Below are 15,668 nucleotides of genomic sequence, written 5' to 3' on the forward strand. Positions count from 1 at the left end.
TCGACTATTTCATTCCTTTGTGTTTTTTTCATATTTACAACTCTCACCCAGGACCCGAAATCCACTTTTAATCTAGAAAGAAATGAGCTTGTACTGTAATGATTATCATTCTCAACTGATATGAGTTATGATGTTTATCATTATAATATTGTTATCCATATTACTCAGGCTAACTAAGATCCATGAGTTTAACAGCTGGACCTTCAGGCATCTGCCTTCATTAAAACTCCTCTCTGCACCAGTGAGGCGCTGCTGATCACCCTGACATGCATATGATACAGAAATGTGGAAGTTTGTGGTCATATTAATGCATGTTTATATCCATGGCTTATATGTTCTGCTGATAATTTATATTTTCTAAAGAGCAGTCAGGGATACCAGCATATGTAGTTTATCTGTTTATTAAACCGTCCCGGATTCATTCTTTATACAGTGCACTGCATTTCAGTTCATAGAAGTAAATGCACTTAACAGCTGGCATTGAGACCAATTTGATCGCTCTTTCCAAACTCTTGTGCATCAAATCACAAAAATGCTTCATTTATTAAAAAAAAAACAAAAAAAAACACAGATGACAATGAAAGCCTGGCAAAATATATTACAGCTTAATATACAAATATAGAAATGTACTGTACATGTAATAAATACAACATGAAGTATTCTTGAGATGTTTTATGGCTATTGTGTGGGCCAGTCTAGTAATCACAGATTACAAAGGCTTGCAGATTTATTTTCACTAATTTTGTGAAGTTTGACCTATCAGAATGAGGGTGTATTAAAGACTGTGCCTCGAGGTAAATGGCTTTATTAGAGACACTGTTGTTGACCCATGAATTAAGAAACACTACTGGAAAATCTAAAAAGTGACCTCAGTTACTGCAAAACAATTACAAAAACTAAAGACTGCATATCCCTGTTGGACTGCAATCACAATCACCATAACATCAAAATGTCTGCAGGGGACAGGGAGCCTTTTAAAGTGACCAGTGACACAATAACCAAGCACAATCAAAAATCAAGCAAAAGATCAGATATTAACATAGAACTCATATTTAAAAAATATATATAATACTGATTTAAAAAGTGTATTTACAAAGACCACTGTGATTCTCCGTTCAGTAGATAGTAAATACTTCTTTGGTCCCTGTCGATTGTTGGCAATTAGTGGTTAGGTTAAAAAGAAAAATTAAAGGGCTATAATGATCATTCTGCACATAAAAACATCAGCGAAACAAATGATGTGCCTATATTATGCCTGTCACTCTGAATCAATTCTACATAAACATTATTCCAAGTTCACATAGGCAAAGAAAACACATCAGTTCAGGGCTTCAAAATACATCAAAATCAGTATAAACAGTACATGTAGGGCTATAAAGGCATTAAGAATCTACAAAGATATGCAGCAAAAGCTATTGAAAGTGTACAATTGTAAAATCTGAGCACATCATCACGAAGAAACCTGTAACATTTTTCAGCAGCAGAGTTCATGGGTTTACAGAAGAAGCCAGTCTGAAGGGGCTGGTTTCCGGTGTGATACGTGAGGTTGCGTTGGTTGGATTGTGATTTGACGTCACAAAGCGACGAAAATCACTCAGAATATTCTGTACAGCATGTGTCCAGTTACTCGCAAAGGCTTTCCCAGTGTTACTCTGTCTGTCTTTGGTCATGTATGTAGAGGTGGATGATGTGCATGCGGAGGGGGGGGATGTTTAAGTGCAACTTCAAGCGGTGTCTTGGCCAAAGAGAGTGCCCTGCGTTTTCAGTTTGTGCATCCTGAAAAGACCAAATACAGATCATGAGTTCACAGGACATCCGTCTGTTGTGAGACTTGTATTGTCTTTGTAAAGATACAGAAAAATTTAAGTTTAATTATTCATTCATTCATTTAACTTACAGTTTCTCTTTACGGCTCATATTGTCTTCTTTTGACTTGACAAAGACTGCATCTTCCCCTCCTCTGACCAGATATGCAAACTCTCCTTCCTTTGAGCTGAAGATTACCCTGGAAAATAGAAGCATTTTTAATTACAACTGCATGACTGTGACCAGATGTATCTGATGTCTAGATCGTTCTGTCTTTGCGGTAATACTTACTTGGACTGTCTCTCCCCAGATTTGATGCGTAGTTTCCGGATGTGAAACTTACTGCTGCCCCACCAGTCTGACCAGCTGAGAAGAGTATCCTTCTCCCAGCGCAGCTTGACGATCATCAGGTCTCCAATGTCCACGTCGGTGGTAATGAGGAAGGACAGGGTGGTGTTACCGGTTAGGACGGGCCTGCAGGGCACAAACGAAGAGCAGCATTGAAAGGTCAGCAGCTCAGATTGGTTTGTCGTCTGCACTAGAGTCATCCCTGGCATGTGTGTATGTTGTCATTCAAATCTTTATTTAGAGGTAATGTAGTTGGAAACTTTCTGGTTGACCTTTGGTTTACTTTAGCATGTTTGTTGGAATTTGTGTTGAAATTTCACACTGTTCAGTTGCAAGGCACATACAAGACAAGGGCGATGTCCTCCTTTTCTCCATGGGTTCCGTACAGAGAAATTTTCATTGGTTGCTCTGTGAAGCTCAGCCTGTCCTCACTGAAGAAGTGCACCTTCACTTGGTAGTGGAAAACTGTAAGAGAACATAAAGCGTACAGTTTACCATAACAAATGCTCCCCGTCTCGTGGCCTACATAGTTTAACACCTCAGAAGCTGTTATATAACTCTGATCTCTGTTTTCATGTGACTGTTACAGTGCTGCCTTGATAGACAGATTTGTGTTAAACCTTTTAATACTAAAAATGTAATTAGCTGAACTGTTCTCACACACCCACACATGCTGAACTACCACTGTGTATTGTTCTATGCTCAGCTTCAAAGACAGTCAGTTATCTTTACAACTGTCCGACAATAATTCTGTGGACTTGTGCCAAAATGTTTAAATAAACTTTTCCATTGCTAGAGGATCACATGCAGTGGTGTTGCATTACCTTAGCACTGCCCCACCACTAAAATATCCATGACCTCCTCTCCTCAGCGATTTTCCTTGCTGTGCAGGTGTACAATATCTGTGAACATTTTCCTACTGCTACTATGTATATCTACTATGTGTACACAATTTGTATCGATTTCAGCTGTTCTAGTGTAAACCCCAGTTGTTCCTGGGTGTATTCATCCACCACTACACTAAGTACATTCAATAACAGCAGCTCACACATTGAGGATTAGTTTGACTAACAATTAACTAAACCCTTAGTAATACTGTAAAAGTACAGAAATCCGCCCAGACTTTTCTAATAGTAGTTAAATGCATTCCTTTTCCTTCACGTTCCCATTCAAGTATTTGTCAACCACAATGGTTATTCACCTTTGTAGGGCGTTATGTCCCGGGTCTTGAGGTACATCCTGGCACTGCGGGTTGAGCGGACCTTATTGATGTTGTAGCCCAGTTTGTTGCAGCGGTTCTTTCGGCAGCTGAGGCACAGGCCCTGGTTAAAAGCCTCTTTGGTGTTGCAGCGGTAGGCCATGCTCTGCTGCTGGGAGTAGACCAGGGAGTCGATGAACAGGTGGATGGAGCGTTCGTGGGAACATTTGACGAGTTGGTCCATGTCTGCAGGGACACAGCGGACAGGAATGGTCAAAATCCTGTGTCATCAGACTTCATAACATGATGAAAACATTACTCTTATGTTTGACTTCACATATTGGTGCAGACCAAAAGCTGACTCCATTCTCTGTTCAGTTCAGTAAGGGAACAACTTTGCATGTGACATAACATGTTTGTGACAAAGTGTTCTGTAGATCTGTTATGACTGGAGGCAAAATCTGTTTATGAAGTACCTCTTGATGTCAGGCAAAGCAACCTGAACCTGTAGTATGTTGCAAAAAGGGGTGGAGAACATTGGAATCATCACGTCTATGAACTAGGTTAGCTGGTTTTCCCTGAATCTTACTCATTGCACTTTTGCAAAACTTCATTTGGTTCTACTGCACATTATGTAAACATCAGAGATTGTTTTCACACCCAGCAGCGTCTGGCATCAGTCATGTATTTACATTCATGTGACATTCAAATAAGGGTGTGTGTTTACCACACAGACTGCTGTTCATTTATTGCTTTGACTACGTACTTTGCAGACCCTTGATTCCTGCTGCCGCAATTCCCAGCAAGGTGTTCTGAATATCACAGCCTGGCTGGAAAGTGCCTCCATTGGGGTAAATGTCAATATGGCCCACAGGTCTCTGGATGCCAATGCTGCGGTCCGGAGACCCCCTGGTGTTGGTGTGCAGGACGTCTACGAACTGGGCATCATCTCGGGACAGCGTGCTCTGGGCATCTGCATGCTCAAAGGTGGGACCAGCAGGATCCAGACCTGAGAAAAAAAAGAAAGCAGACTGAGCAATGGTGACACTCCACAGAAGATCATTCTATTGGACTGTTCTATTTGTAAAACCGCACATGGCCAAGTACAGTGTGAGTGTGATTTTTTTGGCTTTTTTTCATGTTCAGTTGTGCAAAACCATTGAGGCACACCAAAATGTGAAACAATGTGGTAATTATGAGTTCTTAATGGGCTGCTGTCCCGGCTCCTCAGATTGCAGTAAACATACGATTATTCTAAGCAGGTCAGAGAGATTGCAAAGCTGGATAAACTTCATAGTGACAAAGAATGGGATTGGGCCAACTAACTGGCACCCACTGGTTGCATTCACAAATACAATACAGGCCCTGAATGTAATGGCTGATACATTAGATTTCATTGGCATGCATTGTTATGTATAGGAACAGGACTGAAAGAAATGCTCATATAGTTGAGTGTTATATAAAATGTTTGCATGCATGAATTCACTGGCTCAGAGACACATTTTGGCATCAGCCTTTTAACATCAATTGTTTTCATGAAACCCTAGACTGGAATCCTAATGTTGAGTGTGAGGATTAACACTCATGACAGAATAACTAAAGACTTCATTTGAAAAGAATCATCTTCTAGTGTCTTTGCTTAACATGTGGCTGAAACACAATCCAAACTAGTCTGTTTAAACATGTTGAATGTAACCCTAAAACGGGTCACTGCTGATCTGGTAGACATTAACTAAGACTGATAGATATAAATTAATGTTTAAAGAGTCAAAAGATCAAAATGTGTTCAGCTACAACATCATACCCAGAGTCAGTACATGGAGATATCAGACTGTGGAAGTAAAAGACTGGCCTCACCATCAACAACCTCTCAGTTTAAGTGTTATCACATAAAACTTTGAGAGTTTATCTAACATCACAGGAGCCTTAAACAGATGTCAGACAAGTCCAATCTCAGAGCTACAGTGATCTGTTTAATATATCTGGGTTAACTGAATATAATGTGAACAGCAATCTATTAGCTAGTGCTCTTACCTGTGATCCTGCTGATTTTATTGTCTGTAAGGTCTCCGGCAATCCCAGCCACATGTGCTCCCAGACTGTAACCCAGCAGATGAATCTTCTCCCAGGGCAACTGCAGCTCTTTCTGCCAAGGACACAAATGAGATATGTCAGAGGCACAGCATGCCTTAAAACAATCCTGCCTTTAGACTTTCTTTAGTGGATTAAAACCACTGGCTGGCAGGACTCTGGAGTACTCTGTTCAAGTCCTAATAGACTGTGGTTTGGGACGTTATCCAGGACAAGGATTAATTTGTGTAATTGCATGCTTTGCCAAAAAATTTGCAAGCTTTAAACTTGGAAGTCACGTAAACTGTCGACAAACAAGTGCAAGCCTCATTTGTGCCAATGCCCTTTTGCCTCAAACAAAGTTCAACAAAGACAGCGCTCTGCTACACACTCTGATCTGTAGTGAACCAGAGACACGATCATAAAACATATTTATGGAGCGGTTCAAATCAAAAACACATCTCGGTACAAAAACATGACATCATCAGGTAAAACTCTGTCACACTAGCTGTAAACCCTAGCAGTTCACATTTCTTTGCTGGCAGATGAAGGGTAAGTGGGGTAATAATTTGGTCACCCAAAGAAGCAAAAAAAAACTTATAACACAGGCCAAATCCACAACAGGATAAGGAAAATAAGGTCCAGCTGTTAGCCAGCTGTGAAAGAGCTTCAATTCTGTTACAGTGAAAACCCTTACTTGTATCCAGGTAACGAACTTGGCGACATCACGGCCCACTAGTTTGGTGTAGGCTGCAGAGGTTGGGTAGTGCTGATTGGCCCGGGTCAACCAGTCCACCACGATCACATTGGAGGTGGGTTCCCGAACGTAGAGAGCAGCCACCAGCTTGGGCACCCAGCTCTCAAACATCCCCGTCACCTACATCAACAAGCACACATACAAACATGTTCACTGCAGTGGTGTGGTGTGATTTATTCCGGCCTTAGTCCTCAGCCTGGGTCCTGTGACTGGAGAGAAATCTGGACATCATCAGGTTCACATTTTGCATGACTGACTCTAAATCACATTACAGACAGAGATGCACAGTGTTTGCACTGTTCACTCCTTGTTCTGTTTGCTCAATGATAATTTGTTTCATATGGGAAAAAAAAAGGTTGGTCTGCTCTGAATATTAATTATCAGATAGTTGGGCAGATTAAATTAACATTTATAGACATGGAGCAGAATTTGATTCAAATAGTGGCCAATACTTTCTACACTGGAGTTTGAAGGTCAATAACAGGTCAAAAATATTAAAAGTCACTCTTAGATTCAGATAGTTTATTAATCTGATGTTCATTTTAGTCCATTAATTTCTTTGAGACATTTATATACTGTTGCACATAAAGTTGGAATGAAATGTTTTTACCTGTTCTCATTTGTAATCATTGCATCTGGTCAAAGGTGATTTCTGATGTGTATAAATAGGAATAAAAACAGGAATGTATCTGAAAACTAAATTATTCTCTCTTTATAAGCAACGGTTTATTTACTACATTTTAGTTCATCAATCAAAAATAACATCCAGTGATTTCAAAAACATTTCCAGGTGTTGATATTGGCCAGTTAATCAGTTATTGGCTTTTTCTTTCGCCAACTATCATTAAAAATCCATCAGCTCTAGTCCTTGTGGATTAATTCAGCTCCATCAGTTTCTGAGAAAGAGGATCGCCTAAAGATTGCAGAGGTCTCATGAAAAAAGTCCTTCAGTATCTGATGTGACCAACTTTGGCAGCACATCTGTAGTTCTGTATGACTGTATACATTTTTGTGTTTACTCTGACTCTACTTACCGTCCATCCGTGTATGACAATGAAGGTCTGATTTTCTTTGTTGAAGTTACACTCGCTGATAGTGTCAGGCTTCCCAGCCACGATGTAGCACAGATCATCATCTGGGATTTCTGCGGTGCGCAGGGAGAACTTGGACACAATGTCAGTGTAGTCTGTGATCCATTCAGTAGTGGTCGGCAGGGGAGCAGTGGTGGCTGTGGTGTTTACTGTCACAACACACACACAAACAGCATGAAGCACATTGTTGTGGCCACACTGAAATGCAGAGTAGCATATAATCCAGCAGCCATGAATCTGTGAGGAGAAACTTTTATTTCATGAAAAGTATATATTATTGTTATAATATGTATTATTATAATTACACCTCCTAATTATAGTGCACCCATAGTAGATTTATGCGTTACAAGAAAACAGAAAATATGCAACAGATTCTGATGAGGTACTGAGAAACCAACTGATAGCTGTGTCCAACAACAGCACTGTTGCCAAAGTGATGGTGTTTTCTCTGAATTGCATTGCCTAGTATTTGACCAGTATGAGTCAGAGCAGCAGCAGCAGATCAGCTCATAGAGTATGGAAGTGTCGCCCCCTTTTGTCTCCAATGGAGCCTACATTTCTACCTGCAGGAAATCTCAGAATACTGTTAAAATAGACTTTTGAGTTCCACCTTAAATCGGATTGCATATGACTCAGTGAGTGGAGTTTGGAAACTTTAACTGCATAAATACATCTCAGATTATTTATTCTACCCGTCTGAAGGTAGTTCAACTCTTAAAAAGTAATTACTGTCTTTAAGGGCATGTCCTTTTAAATCTTAGTGTGTTTTTATAGGTTGGAGAGTTTTCTGATTGTTGCAATAAAAACAAAGCAATTTTATTTTAATTTCTGAACAGTAGAAACTTTCTTTTTTCTTTTCTTTCCTTTCTTTTCTTTTCTGCCCTGTTCTGTCTTCAAACAAAGGGCCTGTAGCAGCTTTTCTTCATGCACACATGGAGCTGAATGCTATGAAATGGGATGCAGACCTGCAGACCTGAACACTAAAAGCTTTTTTTTTCCCCACGGGGTTATTCTCGGTCAAACTGGGCGCGTTAATTAACGTGCTTCCTGTTGTTACTTCTCGAGAACAAACACAGATCATGTAATTTAAAAAAAAAAAAAAAAAAAAAAAATTACCCAAAAGTTGAACTAATACAAATGGTGCATTTTTATCTTACCGAACACAGCCGTGGTAGGTTCAGGGTCAGAGGAAAAAATTGTAAAGATTTGTCCCAAAAATATCCAAAAAGTCAAAAAAGAGATACTTTCTTTGCCCATATTATTGTGAAGTTGTTTTTTCCCCTAAAGTGTCCTGAATAAAAAATAGTCTGGAAGGGAACCGTTCTATGGTATATCCAGAGGTGTGTTTAAAAGTACACCGAACTGGGGGTAGTAGTGTAGGGCTGCGGTTTAGGAGTAAAGTTTCTTATGGTCTGTCACAGATGCCGCTACAAGTCATCTTTATGGGTGGCTCATTTGAATACTCACACGGGATTGGCTGGAGGGGAGGGGGCGGAGCTTGAGCCAAGCCCCAGCTCTAAGTCACTGAGAGGAGAAATCATTCACAATCTCCTGCTCTGGAGTCCACGACCACGCAGGACCGGGACAGGGGCTGGTAGGGGGGTTAGGACCTGACAGTCACATATTCTTAATATAGACTGGTCCTCATGTGGTGAAGGCATTACTTATCATGACAAAATCCTTTAGTTTTTTTAAAGCTAGTTTTAAAACTGTAGTAAAAAGTGAATAATAATAATAATAATAATGATAATAATAATAATAATAATAATAATAATAATATAACAATAATAATAGAAGATAAATGTATATCATATTTGTCATGTTCTGATGTGATTAAATTCATGCACCTTTCAAAGATATACAGTACTGTGTAAAAGTCTAAAGCCAGCTTTAGTTTTGTTGTTTTTGCAAGGCTGAAATAAGCACACATTTTTTTTCTCTCTCTCCTTTTATCTGATAAGACAGGAAAATACAGGAAATATTTGCACAGCCTTAATAAACGCAGAAAAAACAAAACAAAATGTGCATTATTTAGTGTGATCCCTTACCCCATGATAAGAAACAGCACAAACAGAAACATCTGGCATGTATTGGATGAAACCTGGAATAAAACAACAGGAAATTAATGCAATAAATATCATATTGTCTGAACAAAAAGGTTAAAGACATGTTCAGTACACTTTGGTGTATTTTCTCTGAAACATTTGTTTTTAATGCTGTACACACTTCACATATATCCAAATTGGATCTTAATACAGAGACTGAAAAATGCATATGTGTGGTCACTTTACTAAACCAACAAATCAGCTTTTGTAAAGTGTACTGTAAATCAGTTCACTTATCACTGTTTCCTCAGTTCATTGATTCTTAAAATACCCTCCCGGGATTTTGACTCATGTTTCTGTTATCATTTGTTTCACAGTAACTTAAGGTGAACGTGGATCTGATTTCAGTGTCGGCACTAATTCTCTTATCAGACAGAAACAGGTGTCATTTGAAAAAGGTATAAATCATGAATGTAAAAACCAAATCTGAAGTTACATTCACAACAGGAATGCTCATCAAATATGGTGGTTTAGGAGAGAATTAATTAGAAAGGAAGCGTAACCTTTCTGCTAAGACTGAGAAATTGATCAATTTAAATAGATACTGCAAGATGTCAAAAAGAATCATTTGAATAGGGGAATATTGGCATCTTCTGTTACAAAACCCTTTTACTTTACTATACACAATGTCATGTTGCGTCCTTCTGCCTGGATATGATGTAAACTGCATTCACATATTAATTGTTATATGGCTGGTAATGTTAGTTGGATTTAGCTTTTTTTTTTTTTTTTTTATTAACCTTTATTTAACCAGGAAAATCCCTTTGAGATTGAGAACCTCTTTTACACAGGAGTCCTGGCAAAGATAGACAGCAGCAAGTACAAAACACAGTAAAAAGATTACACAGTTAAAACACAATTAAAGGACATATTTAACAATAAATAATTGGTAATAATAACATTAAAAAGCAGATTAAGAAAAACAAGTGCAAGTTATGGAGTCGGCCTCAAGAGCTCTGAGTTTGGATTTAAAAGTTTTGGATTTAAAAGTGCTCAATGAAATGAACTCTGCTCCAGTCTTTCTGTAGTTGATTCTATGCATAAGGTGCAGAGTAAATAAAAGCCCTTTTTCCCAGTTCTGCACGAGCGTATGGAACAGAAAGCAATAAATGAGGAGAATTAATGTGCAAATGCAGAAAGGCTGGAGGCCAAGTATTTCCTCAAATATGAACATGTACCAATAGCTGATCTTCTGGTGGCCTGAGCAGGACATCTTACCCAAGAGTAGAACCCACTCCAGTCATTATGTGCAAATGTAATCCCACTACAACATAGCTATGCAATCTACTTACACAGTATAAAGTGCATTTACTATAATATAACATGCAAAACTACATATGACGCGCAAAAATCCATTTACATTTCAGTCATTTCTCCTCCTCTTTGATCTGTTGTTTTCTATTATCTGTTTTTTCTATTTTAAAAGTGTGTGTTTTTAAATGTTTATTTCACTATCGATCCTGTGGATTGCAATTTCATTCATCAAACCAATGATGAATGACAATAATGAATCTTGAACTTACATCGGTGTGTTGACACTTTACAATTAGTAATGAACCTCGGAGAAACATGGGAAAGACTGTCAACCATTTTAAGTATGGTTGGTATTGCACTGTAACCATTAGTGTTATCAACTAAAATTTCTTGGTTGAAACTGGTCCCATTCATTGATACTGGTGTGCAGCATGTGTGTTATTTCAGAGCAATAGCTGCATTCATTTTCAAGAAAATGACAAAAATGTCAAAACATGCCCTCTTTCCCAATGGCAATCTTGCATAAAATCCAGATCCAGACAGACTCTGGGGAGAACTGAGGTATTGTGTAAATACATCAAGTTGAAATGTGCAGTTCCAGTTGTCTGTGTTGAAAACTGTGAGAACTCAGATCTGCTCACATGTAACTAGTGTTTATTAAATGGTCTTTAAGCCTGTATCATACAAGGATGGTGTTCATTGTTTCAGGTCTTGGTACAGGTCATGATGCTTTTGGCAGCTCAGACAGACTTCAGCATCTCATCAGAATTTGTCAGCGACATTGTGGGTGTGGTACAAGACTCACACTCTCATTGGCTACCCCACATGTGAGCAGTTTAACTCTGCGAAACAGTGACAAAGCATAACTACATGACAAGGGATACAAGAAAGAAAGAAAGAAAGAAAGAAAGAAAGAAAGAAAGAAAGAAAGAAAGAAAGGATTGTCCGGCACCGTCTGATTCTTGTATAATGTCATGTAAAAATGATGATAAATATAAATGATTCATGATAAAAAAATGAAAGCAAGCTGTCCATTCTTTATCATGGTGGTTACTAAACCCTTTGTGGCACTTGGGGGCACAGAAGAGACGCCAAATTCCCCCAAAATCAAAGACATGTGCAGAATAAGAGCTGGAATGTGAGAAAAGTGTACAAACCTCTGCCAAATAGAGAACAATGCAAACACACTGACTTCTAACCTCTTCCCATAAAAATGTTATTGTATGTTCTCTGATTTCAACGCCCTCATACCCTCTGAATGGATGAAATTTCCATGTTTTTAAATGAGAAACACAGTAATATCAGGGAGAATAACCTCTGTTGATATGATATGGAGAGAATCACACAGGGATGTTCATGTTTGTTTGTTTTTTTTTTTTTTTGTGTAGCTTTTTTTTCATTTATGGATTCACTTACAGTTTTTTGTCCAACCTAGAAAGTTTCAGTAAATACATGCAGAAAAAGCAGAGTATAAATTAGATCTTTTAATGCTTTGAATTCCATGTTTTCCGGCATAAAGATTTCCTGAGGCTGAATCTGAGTATGGAACAGATGAAATACATGAAAGAAACAAATTCACTTTCCTTAATGAGAGGCTGACGTTTTCTGCAGGACTGAACCCTAGAAGTTCTTCCCTTACTAATCAGCAGCAGCTCCTCTATATTTGCATTCTCTAAATATAGTCTATATGCAGGCCTGTATATGCGAGGTGTGTTTGTATGTGTGTGTGTTGGGAAGGTGATGCTTAAGGCCAGACCATCAGGCCCAACCCAGTCATTAGACCGAAGAGGAACGCCTGTCTGTGAGCCTGTGATCTCAGTCAAACAATCTCAGACTCTTCTGTTCCTGCGGTTTCTTTCTTGACCCCAAGGGAGCCCCACGGGGTGTAAATACAGTTACTGTTAAATATGCAGCTACAGTATGACACACCCAGACTACAACACCAGAGTCATGCTCAGGAGGAGTAATGCAGAGGAAAGACACGTTTTTTAAACATCAGCAACAGGGTTTTCAAGATGGTAACGATAACAAAACAGAGCTTATATAAAATGTAAAAGTGTGCAGGTATACCAGGGGTCTGCAATCTGTGGTTCTGGAGCCAAATGTGGCTCTTTAGCATCTCTCTATGGCTCCTTTGGTCAAAAAATATAAGGAACATTTTGAAATGAACTGAATGAGTCATTACTTTTTAACATTGTTAAAGGCCTAAATCTATTCTAACTTTATCCATTTGCAAAAATGTGTGAGCTTTACATGGAATGAACAAATTTTTTGACAGCATAAAAACCAAAATGGATTATTTTCTTGACAAATTCAATACAAGATGCTCAATTTGCATTTGTTCGTAGTTGGTAAGTAAGTCACTATACATGAAAGTTGCACTTTTTCTCCATTACACAATGTAAATATGTTTTGGAAATAGTGTCCATCATTTAAAAAATTGCACAAATCTTGAATGTTTTCTTTCTTGTAGTTGTATAATTTCATAAATGCACCAGACATCGCATTATTATAATGGAAATACAAAATTAAATAGCAAACTAATCACAAATAGGCCACAGCAGAGCAGCCACCTCATGGTAAAATGTAGTTGGGTTTAAATATTTTTTTCATGGCTCCAGTCAGATTTCTTTCTTGTTTTTTCAAGACAAAATGGTTCTTTAGGTTGTAAAGGTTGCTGACCCCTGGTGTAGACGGAGCTGCAGACAGACAACTCCAGGTGTTTGGGTGCGTATATACTATCAATGTGTTTGTCACAGGCTGATGTCAGCCAGTATTTGCAACCTCTAACTGCATCAACCCTTAGATCTGCTGAGGAAATTAAAAAGATCACTGTAGGAGGAACACTGGTTTCCTGCAGGAGAAGAATTTCTTGACTTTCCTGTTGCCTCTGTTTTTTGTTTTTTTAACTGAAGCTGTGCAAACCTTAACGCCACACATTTGTTTCACATTCCTGCGTTTGCACATCTGAGAGTTTGTGCTGGCTGTTGTTGGCGTGTGCAACACAGAGTACTTGTTGGAGAATAGTTGCTGACTGAGGTCTGTCTGGATGTTTTCAGGCCATGTGGTGTTTCAAAAGTGATTGCAAATATTTAAATTAGCAACAAATACATAACATCTGTTTCTGAAACTGTTTCTCATTCTTCATTTATTGCTGTGCCTTCGGTATTTACAAGTGTTTATAGGGTTTAAAAGTAAGGCTGCTTCTAGAAAAACATTTACACTGTACCTGTGTAGTCACAGGTGAACCTTCAGCTCTAACCATAACAGGCTCACAGTGGGGCCTGCAGAGGCAAAAACCAACCCAACATACACACAAATAGTGCAGACATCAGTGTAAACGCTCACTCCTATGACTCACCAAGAAGGCTGTTTCTAGGAAAAACGGATGTTTCATAGGACGATACAGCATAAATATTCTCTGCAAATGAACTTGGAGGGGCCCCAGTGTTTGAGAGGGGGTACTCTGTTTATGTACAGTATGTGGCTTGGGCTTACAGCCACACTAAGAGTCTGTTTTATCCACAGCACACAGGTGATGGATGAGGCTGCTCACTTTGCAATTCTTTTTTTTTTTTTTTTTTTTTAACACTGCCTAATTTTGATTTAAAGTTCTTTTAGGTTATTTGGATCCTTGCTCAGACCCAGTTATTCATCCATCCAGTTTGCAAAATTTAGAGAGGTTTAAGAAGATCTAGAAGCAGAAATGGAATGTAATATTCATAGTTTCAATTTACTTAGAAATGATGTTATAAAGTTTATTTTTTTAATTCAATTCAATTCAGTTTTATTTATAGAAACCTATATCACAAAAAGGTTGCCTCACAGAGCTTTACAGAATTAACTGGATATGAAAACAAACAACAGTCAAATAAACGGCAGATGAAGGAAATGGATTAATTTCACAGGCATCCCCCGTCCTTAGACCCTCCTTCTTGCCAAAAAAACCTCCAAAAACCTTCAGTGGGAAAAAAGAAACCTGAGGGAGAACCACGGTGAAGGACAGATCCACTCCCATGGATGGACAGGCTGTAGATGAAACCAGGACTGATGGACGTCCATTTGCAGATGTAGTTCCAGTCTGTAATGATGCAGTAGGGTGGGGGCACATGAGGGGGTCCATCTAAGATCCCGCCCTCATTGGGCCCCAGGCGGCAACAAGTGAAACAGCAGCCACTCCCCTAGAGGGGAGTGGGGAAAAGGGACACCGATTTATTTATATAGCACTTTTCTCAGAAAGAATTCACAAACTGCTTTACCAAAAAATAAAAGTAAAACACATAGGCAAAAAAACATACAGCTACATATACAGGCATGAAAACATAAAAACAAATTGTTATAAGAAGGATCTCATGATATTAAATTTTATAATGTCAGCTTAACAGTGAACTGGTAACATATCCAACAGTGTACCCTGCCTAGGTAACTGGGATAAGCACTGACATCACAGCAACACTCATGAGGACAAAGTGGTACAGCAAATGGACGGACGGATGTTTTATTTAGTCCACACTCACATTTGATAAAGCCCGGATAGCTCAGTCGGTAGAGCATCAGACTTTTAATCTGAGGGTCCAGGATTCTAGTCCCTGTTCAGACTATGTAAAAACTATCAGCAAGTCCAAAAAAATCATCATCAACAAGTGCTTAGTTAGTTCTGCTTGCAGCCAGATTTAAATAATACAGGAAAAATTTAACTCAGTTTATTATCCCTGGAGACAAATTCTGTCTCTGAGTTCAACCCAGGCCTCGGGGGGTACAGGAGCAGCCCCTGACAGGAGAATTAGCCTACATAAACTAGTTTTTTACAATGCTTCAGGCGGTGGAAGTGCTATCCACTACGCCACCGTGCTGCCAAATAACATATTATTTTGTCCATTTAGAATTTAAATTATTAATATTTGATTCAACCTACCTTTTTATTCAGTCCTGTCCACAGACCACAAAAACACTGAACCCTTGAAGTTGCTCTAAGTAAAGAGGCTGTGCTGCTGCCGAGTGTGTGTGAAAGTAAATCAGTGTGAGTAGCACTGAGGTAG

The 15,668-nt window shown here is 38.9% G+C and overlaps 1 protein-coding gene and 1 non-coding gene across 2 annotated transcripts; one reads left to right on the forward strand and one right to left on the reverse strand.

The window, feature by feature from the left end:
* Positions 1–385: 385 nt before the first annotated feature.
* On the reverse strand, positions 386–8,672 carry lpla (lipoprotein lipase a). The gene is made up of 10 exons (XM_030132671.1): positions 8,428–8,672; positions 7,214–7,419; positions 6,120–6,299; positions 5,387–5,498; positions 4,119–4,361; positions 3,356–3,598; positions 2,499–2,619; positions 2,098–2,280; positions 1,898–2,005; positions 386–1,776 (listed from the first exon to the last, which is right to left on the reverse strand). The coding sequence occupies exons 1-10, from the start codon at positions 8,525–8,527 to the stop codon at positions 1,725–1,727; spliced, it is 1,548 nt and encodes a 515-aa protein (XP_029988531.1). The 5' UTR covers positions 8,528–8,672; the 3' UTR covers positions 386–1,724.
* Positions 8,673–15,156: 6,484 nt separating this feature from the next.
* trnak-uuu (transfer RNA lysine (anticodon UUU)) lies at positions 15,157–15,229 on the forward strand. Its single transcript has one exon. It is a non-coding gene; the product is annotated as a tRNA-Lys (tRNA).
* Positions 15,230–15,668: the final 439 nt, after the last annotated feature.

This window comes from Sphaeramia orbicularis, chromosome 4 (assembly GCF_902148855.1).
Source record: "Sphaeramia orbicularis chromosome 4, fSphaOr1.1, whole genome shotgun sequence".
Classification (NCBI taxonomy): Eukaryota; Metazoa; Chordata; class Actinopteri; order Kurtiformes; family Apogonidae; genus Sphaeramia; species Sphaeramia orbicularis.